The sequence below is a fragment of the Temnothorax nylanderi genome, unplaced genomic scaffold (genome assembly GCF_030848795.1).
Source record: "Temnothorax nylanderi isolate EJ_2023f unplaced genomic scaffold, tnyl_v1.0 TNYL_tig0012_pilon, whole genome shotgun sequence".
NCBI lineage: Eukaryota > Metazoa > Arthropoda > Insecta > Hymenoptera > Formicidae > Temnothorax > Temnothorax nylanderi.
The window spans coordinates 267,710-286,541 of NW_027249074.1; the positions used below are offsets into that span (position 1 = coordinate 267,710).

Genomic DNA, 18,832 nt, shown 5'->3' on the forward strand with positions numbered 1-18,832 from the left:
CGGTCCATGCCGGCCGATGTATATTGTTATTACACACGATATATCCATGGAGAGCGAATCACCCTAGCAGGGAGAAGCCGACCGCGATCAGACTTCCAATAACTTTTCGCGAGTGTGTTTCACGGGGTACGTCGCCGTAGTCTCGACGTAGAAATCAAGAACAGCCCCTCGACGATTGATTTCTCAAAAAATTTACATCACTTTTGAAAAGTTATTTTTATGCACAGAGTCTCTCATATAAATTTTAATAGTTACATATAAATAATTAGAATATTTGAAATTAAGCATTATATCATGATTAATCATTTCAGTTCCAATTTTTGTATTATTTCTTACTGCTTTAAATTTCTTCGTTATCCGAATATTATCTATATGGAAGGATCGATGTAATGTTATTTGCAATACATTCTTTCTTGCGAGTCTCGCTAATGATCGTGACCCTTCGATCGGCGCCAATACTACCGTTAATGGATCTCGCGCTACCAGTGCGGCGGCGGGGAAGTCTCGTTAGCTCGAATTAACTAAGCATCCATTTACTTTTGGTGACAACACACTTTGCACACTCGATAAAGCATTCCTCTCCGGACGTCAGTCGACTCGATGCGCGTCGTTATTACTCAGGTCGTCGATGGAGCGAGCAGCCCCTTCAAGAGAGCGCCCGATCATGCTTTCTAGAAGTCGAGTGATATCCGATTCAATTACGTCGAAGTGACGGACCATCGCCCTACGTCATCCCGGACTTTTTATTCCGACACAAAAGCATCGCGCTGAATATCCACTTGAATATAATTATTATTGATGGAGTACATTTGACGTCAAAACGTTTTGCCTCGGAAATTATTTCTCTTAATATTGTAATATTATAACTCAATATAAAAATGTACATTCTATTTGTGATTCAAAATTTTACTTACAGATTAAATAAAGAGAGATATTATTTATTGCACATGTGTCTACCTGCCATTATTTCTAAATATTGCTCAATCCTTTAATGAGTACAATCAGACACTAAAAAATTAAAGGGATATATTTTTTTAGTATAACTTAACATTGTCTTATTGTTAGTTTAATAATAAAATTCCTTTTTCGATGCTTTAAAATTCCTAAGTGGAAACAGCAGCCACAAGCGCTCAAACAAGAATAAATTCTGATACTGCTAAAAAAAAATAATTGAAACTATCCTATCGATCCCCTCCCTCTCTTCTCTCTCTCTCTCTCTCTCTCTCTCTCTCTCTCTCTCTCTCTCTCTCTCTCTCTCTCTCTCTCTATATCCGAATCGCGACGCATCTTTACCACGAATGATTTGTTTCGCCCCGAACTCTCGGGTGGATAAAACGGCCCGTGACACCGTGTGCGCGCGCGAGGGGGGGTCGCTCACCCCGTATAAATCGAGCAATCGAGCGCGGCCGAGCCTCGCACCCGGACTTCCGTTCGCCGATAACGAATATTACGAATGGCCGGACGGTGTCTCGTTTTTGATCGTTCCTCTTTTTTGAAACGCCGCGCGCGCTCACGCCGATACGGTCACCTGCCGCTGATTTACATCGACACGGTGCGGGCGGACGCATCAATTTGCCGTGCCGATATTTCGTCTAATCGGACATCGGAGCGTTATCCGCGGCGGCGATGCCGCGCGTGCGCGCGCGCGCGCGCGCGCGATGGCTACATGTGGAGGCGGTATCGATATATACGCATTATCCGGAGCGATTTCGCTCGCATACACCGGCCGCGACACGCGTGTCACTTGTTCACTCTAAATCGGCTGATTAAATTATGGTCCTTCCCTTCCCTCTCCTCGCCCACCCTCTATCATGCCCGCGACACGCTACAAAGATTAATCCGGAATCCGTTGGCGTAGCGGAGGATGATACCTTCGACAGATATGACCACGTGCCGAAGACAAATAGTCCTTTGATCGACGTGATGCGTAAACGACTCGACCGAGCGGACGAGTCTCTTTTCGTGGATTTTGTTTGCGTAAAAACAACATCGTGTTGCGTATATAATCTGAACACACAGGAATTCGGATGGCGCGGAAACGATCGTTTATTTCATTTATTGTATTAACTAGTTCTTTGCGGGAAAAACTCTCGCGCGCGAAACGGTGCCGGCGGATTCAATTGGAATTGGACGGTATGGTCGATAGATGGGTTAAAACTTTATACCACAGGTCCCCGAATTCCCGAGTGAAAAAAATATTTTGTGGAAAGAGCCGGGCAATAAATCGTCGGAACGACCCGACACAACCGGACATCCGGCTTGTTTAAAAAAATCAAGAAAGTACTTTAATTAAAAAGCTCACGCGTTTGGAAACGCAATATTTCTTCGTTATATGTATTGCTTAACATATTATATATATGTTACAAAATATATCATGATGAATCGTTCATCATTCTTTGTGAAAAATTCCTAATATCATAAATGTCCAAATAACCATATATAACCGTATATATCACGAGCTTTTATTTAATTTTAAGTTTAATGTTGGAATTTTATCTTGACGTCTTAGTAAATTTTTCACAATTAATTAAAATCCGAATTTAATTGTTACGCTCAATCAAGAGTTCGATCGTTTCTCGTAAGTTCCCTGACAAATTACGCCATCGCCAATGACACTGATAACGCTTTATCTCGCGAGAGGCAAGTCTGAAATTATACCGCGAAAGAAAATCCCGCGGCGCGCCGTATGCGGCGCATACAAATTTTGATAAAAACGCGGACTTATCGCGTTTTGCGGAGGCGGCCGCGGAGATATGCACGGCGGCTTAGTAGGACGAATGGGGGGATATCCAACGCGGCGGAGAAACGTATACCAGCCCCGTCGCCGTCGAAGGCAACCCGGGGTTGGAGTGCGGTAAGCAGCTCATTAGAACCCTCCCCGCCGACCGGCCATTATTGCCTCGTTCCGTATTCCGTTACAAATTGCTTTATTAAATTAAAGTCCCACAACCCACACTGTACCGCGTCACGACGACCCTGCGCGGCCGACCCTTCCTTCTACCCACCCCCCCTCCGAGTCCCTTTCGCTTCTCGCCCCCTTGTATATACGCGCCCACATGCCGCATCGGACCGTGTGCGGCCCCCTCGTCTCTCCGCAGAAGACGTCCCCCTCGACTGTCCCTCTCGATTACCCTCGAAAATTTTCTCGAGCCTCTTTTTTCCGATCTAATTAAGACTTGGACGGCTCGACCGAGTGTGGCCGAGATTAAAAATAATCAGCCGACGCAAATGAGATAAAGTCGTTTAATCTATGAAGGTTTTCTAGATGATACTGTTGACGCTGACGCTCGATAATAATCGTTGATTAGAAATTCGAAATGATATAAATGTCTTTAAAAAACCAGCTTTGAATAAACTGGAGAAAAGAGTAATGTAATCTAAAATGTCGATTTTAGTTGTTTAGAGATAAGAATATAAAGAAAATCATTCATATGATGTTGAGAATAAGTACCTTAAAATTAATGCGCTCGTGAAAAGAATATGAAAAATATGAAGGGAAAAAATGATATCGTTTCATATATTCCTAGTCTGCAATTTTTAAGAGATTGTAAATATTGTAACTATAAATAAAATAATTAAATTAATGAAATTAAATTATCGAAATATCAGAACAGTATAAATTGCAAATATATAAAGACAGATTAGTTTGCTTTAAATATTCGCCCAGACTGATTTACGTCGGTAATTAAAATATAAATAATTGAAGAAGTAGAAGACATATCGTAGAAAAATCAGTCAGCTGTAATCGCGAGCCGAATGAAAGAGAGAAATATTAAATGTCTGCGGCAATAATTACCAACGTTATAAGGACCGTAATTAATTCCCGGAATATGGCGAATTAATTTCGAACTGCGGTTAAAATGAAATACTTCTTACGGTTATAACACGGAAGCTAATTATGCTCCAAGATATATCGCAGACATATTTTTCCTACGTAGAACAAATGGGGGTAAGTGTGTATATGGGGCAAGTGCATATAATAGCGTTGCATCATCGTAATAAATTTCATTGCGCTGTATAATTAGCATACTGGCAATATAACGAAATCAAATTTATTAAGGTTACATGCACGTGCCCCACTTATGCATCTTATATTCGCTTATCTATAATCCAAGGTATTGATGTTAGTATAACAAAGTAAAATATGACGATATTTCCCTATGACTTGTCATGACGAAAGTCACAGATGGGACTTGGAGTTTCCCCTTCAATTCTACGAATCGAAAAAAAGATCATGAGGGGCCCGATAGAATGCCCGCACGACGGCACGCACAATCGGATGCACACAATTGCTCGAAAACGCAATAAAAGTTTACAATCGGCTCGTCGTAGGTGTGACATTAAAATTCCGTTGTAACTTTTTTGACTATCGAATTCAACGCCTCTTATTTTAACTGTTCCAAGAATCGGCGTTTTCTACCAAATGACGTAATATATCAACATGCGAATTAAAAAGTACACGTTTATAAAAAATAATTCGGCAGAGGATGGCGATTTTCAGAAGCTTGAAAAAAGCAGAATAATAAATTTTTCAATCTGTTAGATGCGACTGTATTTTTAAAGTGACCATTATGTGTGATCTCTTCTCTTAATCTCTCTCGCTTCGAACGCTACGTCTTAGGTTAAATTAAACAGAACGCCGCCCTATGCTATTGACCAAGGCTAATTACTCCATTCGCAGCGAAGCGAAACGGATATTCAGGAGCCACTCATCGGGTGACGCGAATGTTGCAGTGTCGCAACAGCTGGGCTGTCAGCAAGCGATGACGGGCGCGGGCGGCGGCGCCGGGGAACACGAGGGAGGCAAGAAGAAGCACACGAGGCCCACGTTCAGTGGACAGCAGATCTTCGCCCTAGAGAAGACCTTCGAGCAGACCAAGTACCTAGCCGGCCCGGAGCGCGCCAAATTGGCGTACGCCCTCGGGATGTCGGAATCCCAAGTCAAGGTAACATCTCCGCAACCATGCACTCTCACTGTACATTCGGCGAATTGACGCGAATGACACGTTTGTTCGATCAATCTGCATAATTCTGTCTTTCGTTGTTTAAAAATCGCCACGTCTTCTAAAAGAAGAATATAATCTTTTACGTTTATCTCCGAAATTAAAGATATCTCTTTTTAGATGCTTAGTTGTGTGGAAAAGAGGTTTAATATTTTTTGTTTAATATTTGACGAGAGGTACTTTGCAAGAGCGATAGGCCAATACAATAGATATAAGGGTTTTACGTGATTCACATTGTAAATATCTCGACACTCGTCAAAACCATATCGCGAGTATCCCTTCGTGAAAAAGAAGGCGAGGAGACATTTGTCTTCGAGTTCGCCGCTGACACCGAGAGATCGATCAAAGCATCGCCCCGGCGCGGGAAACGCAAATCCGCGCGCGCTGCGAAGTAATCCGCGACCGAAAAATCTCCCTCCGAAGAAAGAAATCCGCCCGCGATCGCCCGTCGACGCCCCGAGAGGGGCCCTTCCACGATGGCTCCCGCAAAAAGCGGCTCGCTCGCGCGCGGAGGCGCGATTTTAAAAAACGTCCTGCTCGTTGCCCGGCTTACTCCATCAACGCGCCCCGCCCGCGGGGCAGGGAAGGCACGGGGAGCGAGAAAGGGGGAGGGGGCGAACGGAGGAGGCGGGAAGGGAGGGCATCTAACGAGGTAGCCGGTAAAAAAGTTCGAAGGATAAAAGAAGGTGACAAAACAGCCGGAGACGTGTCAAGCTTTGCGGCACCTGCGTCATCCTCGGCGTCGCTCTCTCGCGGATGCCGGCGGTGCGTCCCCCCTCTCCCTTTCGCTACCCTCTCACCGTCACCGGAAGGGAGAAGAACGGGGAACACCGGGTGAGACACGGGTGAAACTCGGGTGAGGCCGCGGTGACGGTGAGCGAAAGGACGGAGGGAGAGAGAGTGAGCTTTTGCACTCCTCTTCTTCCTCCCCGGGCATCTCTCTGGCCCCCCGCAAGCTCCTCCGCCTCTTCGCCATCCACCTTCGGCGTTCCGCTCCGAGTCGAAGCTTTCCTCTCCACCCTTCGTCTCCCTTTTCCTCCTCTTCCTCTTCTCTCGCCATCTTCGACCCTCTGAGAGAGAGAGAGAGAAAGAGAGAGAGAGAAAGCTTCCCATTTGGAAACCCTCAACCCCTGCTGCAGGGCAGGGTTTTCCCTTTCTCTCCCTCTCTGTCTCACTCTCTTTCTCTCTCTCTATCTATCTATCCCTCGCGGACTCGGGCGTCGATGTAGCGCTGTCATTGGCTCGTTCTACGCCGCCATATTTACATTTTTATTGAAAGCTACAAGTCTGTGTCGGTGAGTGATGGCGAAGGGGGAGCGAGAGTGCGAGCGTGGCGCCCCCTGAAGCCCACGGGGGTTGGGGTGGCCGGGGGGGTAGACGAGGGACGCGACACGGAGGGTGGCCGAGGAGGAGTTGCGCGGAACAAGAGCGCGCGGGGCGAGGGATCGCGTCGCGGGGGTGAGGAGGGTTAGCATTCAATTACCTCGGATTTCCTCGGGAAGAGGCGATTCACCTCCGCGTATATGCCATCTTCGAGGGCGAGATTGCCCCCGGATCTCGGAGAGTGCCGGCGCGTTTTTCGAAATATTACGACAATATATACCCGCGTACTCTTTTGCGCGACCGGCTGACTTGGGAAAAAAAGATCGGGAGAAAGGGAGGGCTTGTTTACATCAACACCCCCGATGAATCCCGCGTTATCTCGCGGTATCGTGCGATTTCCTTTAAAGTTTCTCAGCGGCAATCGTGAAACTATCTGCGGTATAACATATATATATATCTGTATGATAGGGGAAAAAAATGGCGATATCAACTTGATTACAGCTGTTGCTTTACACATTCAGCGGCTTCACCCCTACGCGAGAGATTTCGATCTAAATGTTCCAATTTTCTTCGAAAATGAGATCATCCGCTAATAGAATCGATTCCAAGAATTCGAAAGCTTTGTCATTAAAAAAAAAGGGGAGAAAAAGCGTATACGAAAGATTTCAATAAATCTGTCGCTTGTCCGAAATTAAAGAAATCGCGTAACTGCGCTCGCGCGGCGCGGCATTGCGACTGTGTGCGCAATGGTTGTTTTATTCGAGGGTGGTATCTTATAATTGGGATACGCGGGAGGATGTAGAGAACGATGCGGTCGATGCGAGCGGAATATCAACGATAGATCGATACCGTTCCCTCGCGGTTTCGGGTAATACCGGATCATTACATACTGGACCTATCACTTTTTTCAATATTGGAAAGGGATTTACGCGGTACGAAGGGATTTGGCAGCGCTGCCCGATGAAGATTTATACCGGCCCGCCATTTCACAATTCCAGATTTATAACTTTTTCATTATCGAAACGTATACCTTACCGACGACCGCGTCTGTATGGGGGCACGCGAGAGAGAGAGAGAGAGAGAGAGAGCGCGCGCGCGCGCGCGATTCTTTCTCTCTTTTTTTTCCTTTTTTGTTCGCCTAATAGCGCGACTGTGCGGATTTCGGGAGATGTAATCTCCCGGAATACATTTTGCCACCGATGGTTCACGGGGTTATATCCGTCAGGCTGTACAAATTGCCCGCACGTTAATATATTCGATCAACCGAACGTCGTTGCACGAATGTGACTCCCATATCCTTCTCGCGGAACGACACGGGAAGGAGCGTCTCTCCGTAATGCGCGCGGTCGGTGTTCGCATAAATTCTTGCGATGAAATATTTGCCGGTGATGTATATGCGTAATCTGAGCTAATAAATGATACAGGTGTCTCACATACACACCACACATACGTACGTATAGTATTTTGTACGCGACATATATGTAACATTGAATTTAAAATCACTACAGGTCTGTAGAACCTTTTTATTATTACATTATTATATATTATGTTATTATATATATATATATATTATATTGTTTTATTGCATTGAAGATATATTACATTGTTTAATTAATAAACCAACAAGCGTTAATTTTTAACATAGTGATGACTTTCTCCTCGAGAGACATATTTATTCCTTCTAAATTGTAAATATTATTATCTACAAAAAGAAAGAAAATTAAGTTAAATTAAATACCACGAACACTTGTTTGAAAAAATTGCCATCGTTAATTCTTCGGAATTCCGCATCAAAATATATGCTTGATACATTTATATACATATACAATTCATTTATACAATATTTCCTCAAACGGATTCATTAATTTCGTCGCGCGTCTAATGAATAGCGCGATCGAATGGGTATAATTTCGTCATTGTCGAAATTGGCAATGATGTCCGTCGCACGATTTAATCAGGGACCACCGCGTAAACACTCAGTTAAGGCAAGTCAAGTGCAACGCGACGCGACGAGACGAGACGAAGAGCTTTTAGCATGAATGACCCCCTCAGCTAGCGCGCGTGTCCCCCTATTAGAATCTAATACGGCAAAGTGAACGCGGGGCATTTGCGAGTTAAAGACCGTGGCGCCCCTGTCTCGTAGGCGGGCTCTATCTCTCTCATATCGGAGCGTGTATCACGAGGGAGAACGAGAGATAGAGGGTAGCTTCGAGGGCGATGAAGAGCGCGAGAGCGAGCGACAGCACGGGGGGTTGTACGAGGATAGTGACAGAGAAAGAGAAAGCAAGAGAGAAAGAGGGAGGGAGTTGGACAGGGTTGTGTATAGCGATGGCATCGACAGTGAATCAGGGGGATTAGATACTTTCTTGTACAGATGATGCCGGGGGTGTGGTAGTCGCGATTCATTGCCGCGACGGAAAGTCAGCGGTCTCTGCAGCCTCTCTCTTTATCGAGGCGATTGCGGATACGGCGGAAGGGAGTGTTTGGATAGACTATAACTTTGTTGAGCTGGTTGAAGTGTGTGCGGGGGGGGGGGGAGCGGGGATGGTCCTTTATCTCTAAAGCGCGGTCTAATAGTTGTCTGAATTGCACGAATCCTATTTGAATGGATTGTAGATTCGGACTTGAAGATGCCATTTAAAAAAAGTTGACTATAAATTCACCGAAAACTTTTTCTAATGTACTGTGTCTTGAACTCAGGACAGAATCATTAGGAGAAGACGAAGATTTATATAAATAATATGAGACATATAGTTAAAATAAATCTTAAAAAATTAGTTTTTTAATATAATTTCCTTGAATGTTTCTGTAGGAATAATATAATTCTGATTAATAAAAGTATATAATAAACGAATATTCGTATGAATGCTTTACGCTGTACGTTAGAAAAAATAGAACTTAATAATTATTAAAAAGTTATTAAAAACAATAAGTATTTATTTAATTGTAATGACATCATTAGAGCGTTGTATCAACCTTATCATTGGAGGACATTCATAGCGTCACTTTTACCACACAATCAACCGACTCACCCTACTTTAGTAACTTCCCTTCCTTTCGCCATTGCTTTTAAGCAAAACATCCTGCACCATTTCGAGTTAATTGAAAACAGCGGCATCCCCAACACATTAAACACGATATCAAACTACACGTCGCAAAACGGGCTCGGGCCCTTCGCTACGACTGTGTCTCCTCCAAAGGGCAAACGCTATGGATAGGGTCACCAGTACACGCGGAATTGCAACGTGCCTTACAACGTGCGCTGCGTATCCCTATTCACGCTGTACGATAGCGGTGATGGTGATGCTGATGCTGATGGCAAAGTGGTTCCCCGTCCAGGCAGAATGTGCGGCAGCAGCAGCAGCAGCAGCTACCGGAGGGGGACCGGCTCGGTGACTGGGGGGTTGGTTGGCCGAGTTGTTTACGGCGGAGTAATCTGCTCGTCGACGGATACCAATATCGATGACGTCAATTAGTACGAGGCGGAAGGTCTCTCTCTCCCCCTTCTTCCCCCCCCCTCTCTCTCTCTCTCTCTCTCTCTCTCTTCTGCCCCGCTTCTCCGCCTCTGCCATGTATCATCATGGCGGTGTATGTACGCGGCGCGGCGCGGCGTGGCGTGATAAATCACGGCAGCAGGCGGCGTACCCTTCATTCACCTCCCACTACCACCATCAGTGTGCCGTATCGCGCTGCACCACACCACACCACACCACATCGCGTACCCTCGAAATTGGCCCACATGTACTTGACTCCATAATGCCCGCGATTCCACCGACTCGGCTTGCCTCTCGGTCCTGCTCTCTTTCCTTCTGTCTCTCTCTCTCTTTCTCTCTTTCTCGATAAAACCGACTTTATTTTTCGGCCAAACCTGCCAAGCTACCTTCCCGGCCGCTGTTGCTCGGATCTTCTCTCTCCGTTCGTCTCGCGTGTCCCACCTCAGTTCGTCCATCCATCTTTCTCTCGCTCCTTCCCTTCCTTCCGCTCGACCCTGCCAGCGGAACGATCTCGTCGAGATCGCCGGCACGGAATTATATCGGGGTGTATACACGGGCGCCCGAGACGCCATTATGTTTTATGGGCCGCGTAATTGTATGGGCCGGTCTCGGGAAATTATTAGGAACCTTTTTCCGGGGGGCCAATATTTCGATACCGGCGCAAAGGAAAGTAATGCCCCCTGCTTGCTGTAACGCGGTAAGTTCGATTATCGCGGTGGCGAGAAACTGCGTCGGTCGACGTTTGATAAACCGGACGCGCGTAGCTTTTGGGTCGGTCGCGACGATGCATGCGATAATTGCTTTTCGATGACGTCGCTTCACTCACATCCGATGAACGCTTACAGTAACCCTGCCAGTTATTTTCGAAATGCACACATTCCGTGCTTGGACACGGTACTCTGCACCTTGAACGCGAGGCGTTCTTGCTAATTTTTGAGACACTATATGATATCGCCAGTTAACATCATTAACGCAATACAAAAATATATAGGACACCGACAATATAAGCTTGTATACCTAACGCATTTATTTGAGCTAATTTATAATAAAGCAACAAAAAGTGCGTGTGAAAAAAAACGAAGAAGGTTTAAAAAAAGTTTATATTTACGTTCAGTTTAATAAAATAAAAAAAAGTTTGTTGGCAAAGAAAGGGAAAAACATGTAATAAAATTGTGATATTAATTTATACTTCGATACTTTAATTAATGCCAGATAACAATATATAAATACTCGACAGTAATTAATAAATAATATTTTATGATAAATTTAAAAACATCGCGTAAATACATTCATATTTGCGTCGCACAATTTTCATGTATTTTATATCGTTCAATACATTCTATATCGTTAGTGCAATCGCATTATTTATTTTTATGTATTTCTTTATACACGTTTCTAATTATTATACGTAAGAATGATCGTGGAAGGTTTATTTGCCGCACCACGAGGATCGTTTCGATGCATTTAGTTTGACCGGTGTTCATCATCGAGTCAGTCGACCGCTCGTATCGAGACGTCTAAAGATATTCTACATAATGCGTTTCTTGTCTAAATTAGCGGCACTGTGCGTTAACATATACCGTTCCTTCGCGTACACATGTCACGCACATCGTACCGTTTCCGGAAATTCGCATTAGAGTTGCAGTCCGCGTTCGCAAAAAGTTAATTTCCATAAATCAGGAGTAACTGCTACTGGGAACAATTTCTCAATAGGGACAGCTTGTATTTCATAAATAGACAGATTCTATAAAACATGATTCCTTCCTCCAAGATAAAAGAGAACACAAATCTTCAAATATATTCGATAAACGATACTTGTGTTCATAAGTTATCGATGAAAATTATCCAATTAAATTTTTATCAATGTTAATTTTATCGGGATTACTTTACATATATAAGTATTAATATTTCTCTATTACTTATATTTCTTTTCGCGATGGCCGTGCCGGATTCCCCTCGAACTACATCAATTCGATCGATCTCTCTATCATCATGGGCGCGAAATCATTTTCGGAAGGATTTTATAAGGAGATCGAGAAGGCGTTTACGGCCCGAGGATGATAGACAATAAAATAAATTTTTGATCGCATTTACATCGTCCCATCGGCGATGGCGAGCGCTGAATATTTTTAGCTGAAGAAAGATGTTCGAAAGGATCTTAGCGACGATTTTGGATACCGAAAAATGGATTCTGTATTATTCTTATAGTCATAAAATGACAGAATTTTACAAATGAGACAGGCAAAGATTTATGCGTAATAATTGGATAAATTTTTTGACATTAGGAATGGCATATTTATGCTACATTGTAAAAATGGATGATGCAATTTTCCCGCTGAAAAGTGTCCAGTAAAATACTTCTTTAATAATCAGATTTCTTCAGTATTTGAACTGACAGAGAGAGAATCCTCCTGCGTTCTAAACACCGGAACGTTGCGTGGAAATTAAACAGGGAGTATTTTAATAAACGCGGGAGCATCCCGATTGGGGACGGTAACGTATAAAAGAGAAACAGTTCTTTTCTATTAAGGCGCCGGGCGAGCGGGAGAGTACATCTCGGAGAATTAAGAGCAGCTGCTCTAACGGGAAAGTGCTCTCGCACACAGAGATTCGTGACTCGAACGCTGAGAATGTTCGCGATGTAAAGTTAGCACGCGCGTGAAAATGGGAAAAGGCGCAAAAAAAAAAGCGAAATGTGCTCTACGCCTCGCGACTCGAGAAGATTCATTAATAACTTCGACCATTGTGGTGATGTTTATTTGACATTTCAATACGCTGTTATATCTGATAACTCACTTCATAATGGCGAATATCGAGATCGAATCGCCACGACGAGTTTTCCCAAGAAGAACGTAGGATCCTCGGGCGTCCCTCCGGGAGAAGGAGAGAGAGAAAGGGAGAGAGAGAGAGAATCGTAAAAGTACGCCCGGATCGCGACGCCCGTCGCGAAATTTGATTCCGAAATAAAAATAGAATATTGGGGATAACGCGAATCGGTGAAGCCATTTGATCTCCACGCGGGGCCAAATGGGCGGTCGGGGGGTGTCGCGGGGAAGGAGCAGGGGGAAGAGAGGAAACATATCGATATGGGGAAGCGCTACGGCAACGGAATACAGAGGAGCGCATTATCGCCGGCAAGCCAACTACCCTCCGTCGTCCGACTCGCCCTCCTCCCGTCCGCCTGCCCTCCCTCTCCCTCTTCCGGCCGTACCCGCGAAGAGGATCGCGTTACTTATTACTCGAAGAAACGTTCTGTTCCGAGCACTCTGTAATATTGCGAACCGTGGAATCTTGCGATTACTCCGAACCGATTGACGACGCAAAATCGCGGCCGCGTTTGCGATTCGCGACACCCTGCGCGATTCGGATCGCGCACGAGGGTGCGCGACGAGAGAATCTCCATTTCCGATTCTGTATAATGCATAAATATATATGTATATCGCATTTATCCAATCCTTATATATCTCTATCAGAACCGACAACAGAGAAATGAGCGAAGTTGAAAATCATACGCGCAAAAAATTTTTGAAATTTTTGCTCCGAATAGGAAAAACACGGAAAACAACATTGCAATAAAATATTAATGTTCAATTTTATTTAATATTAAAAAGTTTTATAAAACAAACAGGGTTGTTAAATAAATCACTTCATTGCTTGTAGATTCAAGTTAAAGATCCTCTTATAATAAGAAATATTTTCTGTTCATTCTGAAACGTCTTACATGATTTCCATAAAAATAAAATTGAATCGAAATAAATCTAGTTCTTAAGTGTTTTTGTCAAGTGTTTTTTTTTACAAATTAAAATTTCAGTTAGACTGACAAGTGCGATTACTTATGTCAATCGTAAATAATCCCGTCATCATCGTTCGTTTAATTATTCACTCCGCAATTTTTGACAAGTCGACAGAAAAGTGCGACTGCCATCATCGACCTTGCCTTACGTACAAAGCTAATGTAACATGTGACACAAATATCGAGCCTGCGGCGGTTAACACTCTCGGTTTGATGGCATTTAGGAGCTCTCGTTACTCCACCCCGGTCGGTGGGTTACAAATAGGCTGTCGCGTCACGCCATATGGCGTAAATGCAAATTTTATACTAAAAGAAGCCCGGGCAGTCAATGCGTTAAAGGGCATCGGTCGAGGCTCAATAGTTTTGTTTGCATCACACGGATATGTCTCTCGCTATACTATCATACCACATGCATCAACATGACAAAAGGCAAAAGCCAGGTTTTTCCGTCACGGCATATAACGCGTCGCAAAAAAGCGGGTATTAAAACCACCGTTCTCCGTTATCTTACGATGTATTCAGTCAGTTTCGAATAAAACTGGTAATTACCGTCCTATATAATATATAAAATCGAAATTTGCCGAATCTTGATCAAAATGTTTTATTGGAGAAAAAGATTGAGATTATAATATATAATTTCTTTCGAGTTGGACTCGACAATCAAGTCTATAAAAATGATAAAATTAGCGCATCTATGCTATCTGTACGTAATTCTTGTTCCAGATTTATTTTTATCGCGCAAAGTGACTATAGACAATCGTGTCCAATAGAACATATTACTTCCCGCTGTTTATAGATTAATATATACCTCGTATATATGTACTGCAGTTATCGAAATTCAAAGCTCATAAGATGCATCTGTGAAATCCGCGCACGGAAGACGAGAGGCAAGGGGTTACAAGGGTAAAATTCCGCTAAACACGCCGGGGCCGCGATAATGCTTAACGACGCGTGCGGAGTCATGTGTGACATTTACTCGAAGGTTTTCCGCATCATTGGTCGAATCGCTTATTATTCAAAGGGTACGCTTTCATCGGATCGCCGATAAATTTTTAAGCTCCGGTGCACCTTTTTACGCGCCAGACGCGGATATGGATTTTGGAAAAAGTTACGGGAGTTACGTTTCCCTCGTCGACGCGACGACGACGTCGGTGGTAGATCTCGCGTATCTCAACGGACGACGGGATCGATCGCGGATTAATCGTACGTGCTATTTAAAAACAACGAACGGGTTCTTCGTGACGAAAAATTCGACTGATGTACGAATATCAATTTCCATAACGTCGTTCCTGTCTATATCATTTTTTTAAATACATGAAAGCGTTTGTAATATATTATACATATATTTATTGTTATATATCGTAAAGTTTATCTCTTGTAAAGTAATAAGTAAAAATAACAGAGTGAAGATAATAAACTTCAGATTATATAATAAAACTGTTGCAAAGAAAATTAAGATTTTATAAAAATTTATAAAAAAGAAGAATTTGTAAAAAAAAGTATTTAAAGTAAAATTGATAATATTTTATGTTCTATTTCTCCAGAATACATTAATTGTTTATATGAAATAAAAAATTATGATAACAATAAATTGGATAAAGTTTTGTCGAGTTTGTAAGCCTAAACTGACAAAAATAATTTTGATCTATTTTTTAACTTAATAAGCACGATTGTGGGTGAAAAATATAGAAAGCTACTATTAGGAGTAAAAAAGACTGGGGTATATATATCCATTTAGGTTATTAAAAGTATTGAAAACGAGTATTCTATATGCGATACGTGTGCTAGTATATAGTAACTATCAGAAAAGCGTGCCAAGCTATTGAAAATAATGCATCCCAAATGCAGTAGAGACAGAAAACACGATCCTCTTTTCCTCTTTTCCTCTTTTTTAATTGGAAAAATATATTTCTCTTATGTGCATCGTTTCGCTCTTAATACGCGACGTAATTCAATCGCACGGAACGGAAGTTCCACCGTATTTCTGGCAGCGCTTCCGATTAATTGACTTTTTGGCAATCAGCGTTACCGAGAGTCCTCGAGAATCCTAAGTGCTCCGTTTCCCGCGCTTTCAGCGCGATCCGTTTCCCGCGAACGAGAAATCATCGAATTGTCATTTGGCGATGATGTTTTACCTTCGAAAGTCTATTCAATATTTTAATGATGACTTGATATAATTTTTGCTTAGTTTGTATTTGTAATACGAATAAATAATATGTCTTTTACACATATTTAAAATATTCCTAAATATAAAAAAAAATATATATATAATGTTTAAATACTTTTTTACCGTATTTAGTCCTCAATAGCAGCTTGATATAATCTGACGTTGTTCTATATAGGTATTCATTGCAACTTTTTAACTTTTTACTTGTGTTTAAAATTTACTTGTATTTTAATACAAAATAATGTTTCACAAATAGCGACGAAAGACATATACCATCGTGATATCTCTCTCCTATGGGAAGCAGAAGGAAAAACTGATTAGGACTATCAGAGCTGCGCCAATGGCATCTCAGAATATACGCGGCTTTGGACAAGAGAAAGGAGAAAGAGAAAGAGAGCAATCTGTAACTGCAATCCGCAGTTTCCTTTCCTTTTCACGCATTTACATCGAAATCCGTTCCTATGCATACACAGTTCTTCCATCTCTCCCTCTCTCTTTCTCTCGTAATCTCTGTGCCACCCCCTTACTCGCGCCTCTCTCGTTTCTCTCCCAGCGGAATATCCCACCTTGTCAGTCGTTTCTCTCTTTCTATTTTCTTCCCTCTCCCCCGATTTCCACCTGCATCCAGGTTTTGCGTTAATTTACACTCCTTGCTTCTTTTCCGACCGTTCCGTCTCCTTTCGCATGTCTGTCTTTAACGTTCTTTTACCCCTGCCACGCTTTACCTTCCCGGTATCTGTGTCTATCGGCTTTCTCTACTGTCTTTTTATTATCGCTATATGGTTACATCTCGGAATCAACCGTACGAAAATGACGTTTCTTTCAAACCTTAGACACTTAAAAAATACTCTTGTTAATACAATCATTGTGCTTCGAGAGAAATTTTTTAACTGCCAAATTCTTAAAATATTGTTATCTAATAAAATAATTCTAAAGAGAGAGTTGCCATTTAAAAAATCGTATAAGAATCGTATAAAGAACGTTCTGAGAATCGCAATCTTTTCTCTACGTGAGCAGCAAACATATTAAAAATCATTTTAGATGTCATTAGACAAATAAAATATGATAAAGATAAAATGGATTTTTAAAACCACTTTATCGTGCATATTCGAATAATTAGATTAAGAATAAGGTTTACGCATTTAAATCACAATACTTGTCTAGATAATTATATTCGCGATGGTCTCGTCACAATTTTGACTCGAGAAGTAACTCGCGCGAATTTTGCCACCCCCCTTCGAGGGTGAGAACTGAGTCACACGGCCGTAATCTTTCGCATAATAAATTGTCCCAGCGGCGATATCAACGGCGAGATCAGATGCTATCGGTATTATCTGTTACGGACGCGGGGAAGGAAAGGGTAGGTGGACGACCGCGGAAATCAGTGCCGGTCGCTCTGCGGGCCCGCCCTAAGGGCTTTACGCGAGTTACAAATGCGGTTTTGTATCTAGCTCTCGACGGGACAAAGTAATGGGCTTAGATAATCCTGATTTAATAAATCGAACAGTTGTGAGGCGACGCGCAATGTCGGCGTCGAGGGGAACGAAGGGGGAGGGAGAGAGAACGACAACCGCGCCGGTTCCCCGCCCCCGGCCCCGGCAACGTGCGCGTGACTAATGCGTTCAAAAACAAGATGGATGGATCCCGGCCAGGACTTTCTTTGCATTTACATTTTCGCACTGTATCAGTCGCGACGATTTAAAGAATAACGATCGGGAAGGGCTTTGCGGTTACATCCCCAAATCGGTTTTTCATCGTTTCATCGAGAAGAGATCGGAATTGCGACTGCGAATTGTCGGCCCCCATTTTTCGAACATTGCTCACAGAAATTTTCCTTATCATACAATGACTAATGCAATTTATCAAACGATAAAAATAAAAATGTTACATTACCGTCAGAATCACGTAAATGGTATTTGATTGAAAAATGTATCTCTGATAAATAAATAAAAATTTTAAGTAATTTTGATGAAAGCAACAAACTAACCGCATATTTTTTGTTCGTTTTACAAACAATAATTTTAATAAAAGTATTTCTGAATGTGCACATTTAGCAATTAACGAAAGGCAAAATGTTCTTATCTCGAAAAGAGAAGAACGTGATAAATCTTTATCCGACAAATCTGCAACATCCGCGTTTCTGGAAAAATAGGACATCGCATTTGAATTTATTAAGGGCTTAACTAAGTGCTTTATCGTCTTTAAAGTTTGTTTTAGCAAAGTAAACAGGGTCGGTACTAATAGAGAGAAACTAGGTCGGCTCGCACGATCCCGAGGGGGAGTTCGGTAAACTTAGTATCAATTTTGATTGTCCTCAGTTTCTCCGATCCATTGAACGATATCTCTGAAATTGCGAATCCTCGCGGACGGAAGGAGCTTGTTTATCACGATTGCGAAATCACAATCGCATAAGTACAGACAAGCCCGGCGATCGAGCATCTACTTTTCTGCGAAATGCGTTTGTATATCTCGAGTAATATTATAATATCAATATCGCTGTTCGATAAATCGATGCGTTATTAATCTTGGCATCCCTCTAAAAAGGGGGATCTTTTCTTTTTTTCTAATTAAAATATTTATCGAAAATATCTGCACTTTTATGTCGGAGAAAGAGAGAAGGATGAAAATTCTTTTAAAGGAATTTTTGGGAAGATTTATTATAAATCAAGAAAGATTCTTTCAAAATTATAATCAAAGATTAAGCGACTTAAGAGGACAGCCTGATGCGCCGCCTAATCTTTTCCTCGCGTATCTCGCTTTCTTCCACCCTTTAGCTCTTTCTCTTGCTCTGTTTCTCTCTCTCTCTCTCTCTCTTTCTCTTTCTTTATGAAGACCAACATGAAATATAAATTGGACTTTCGTAGCCGGGCCGAACTGCTTTTTTACGTCCGGCATTTGCCTGCAGTCAATCCCTGCAGATTGTCCATTCACCTGCCTCTCCGTTATCTTAATTCCTCGAGTATTTTAATTTTCATCCGAACAACCATTAACTTTTACGGCCGGCCGTTTACTTTTTAATTCGTTTACCGCTTCGCGCCCGTGCTCGCTCGCC

General features: G+C 42.5%; 1 protein-coding gene and 1 long non-coding RNA gene across 2 annotated transcripts in view; one reads left to right on the plus strand and one right to left on the minus strand.

Moving 5' to 3' along the window:
• Positions 1 to 18,832, minus strand: part of LOC139767778 (uncharacterized) — a 47,534-nt gene that overhangs the window by 20,417 nt on the left and 8,285 nt on the right. The window lies entirely within an intron of this gene.
• The window catches only part of Hgtx (HGTX homeodomain transcription factor), a 39,594-nt gene that overhangs the window by 15,368 nt on the left and 5,394 nt on the right, over positions 1 to 18,832 (plus strand). Inside the window, exon 3 of the mRNA XM_071697383.1 lies at positions 4,735 to 4,946. Coding sequence (XP_071553484.1) covers positions 4,735 to 4,946 — 212 coding nt within the window. The remainder of the gene's footprint in view (positions 1 to 4,734; positions 4,947 to 18,832) is intronic.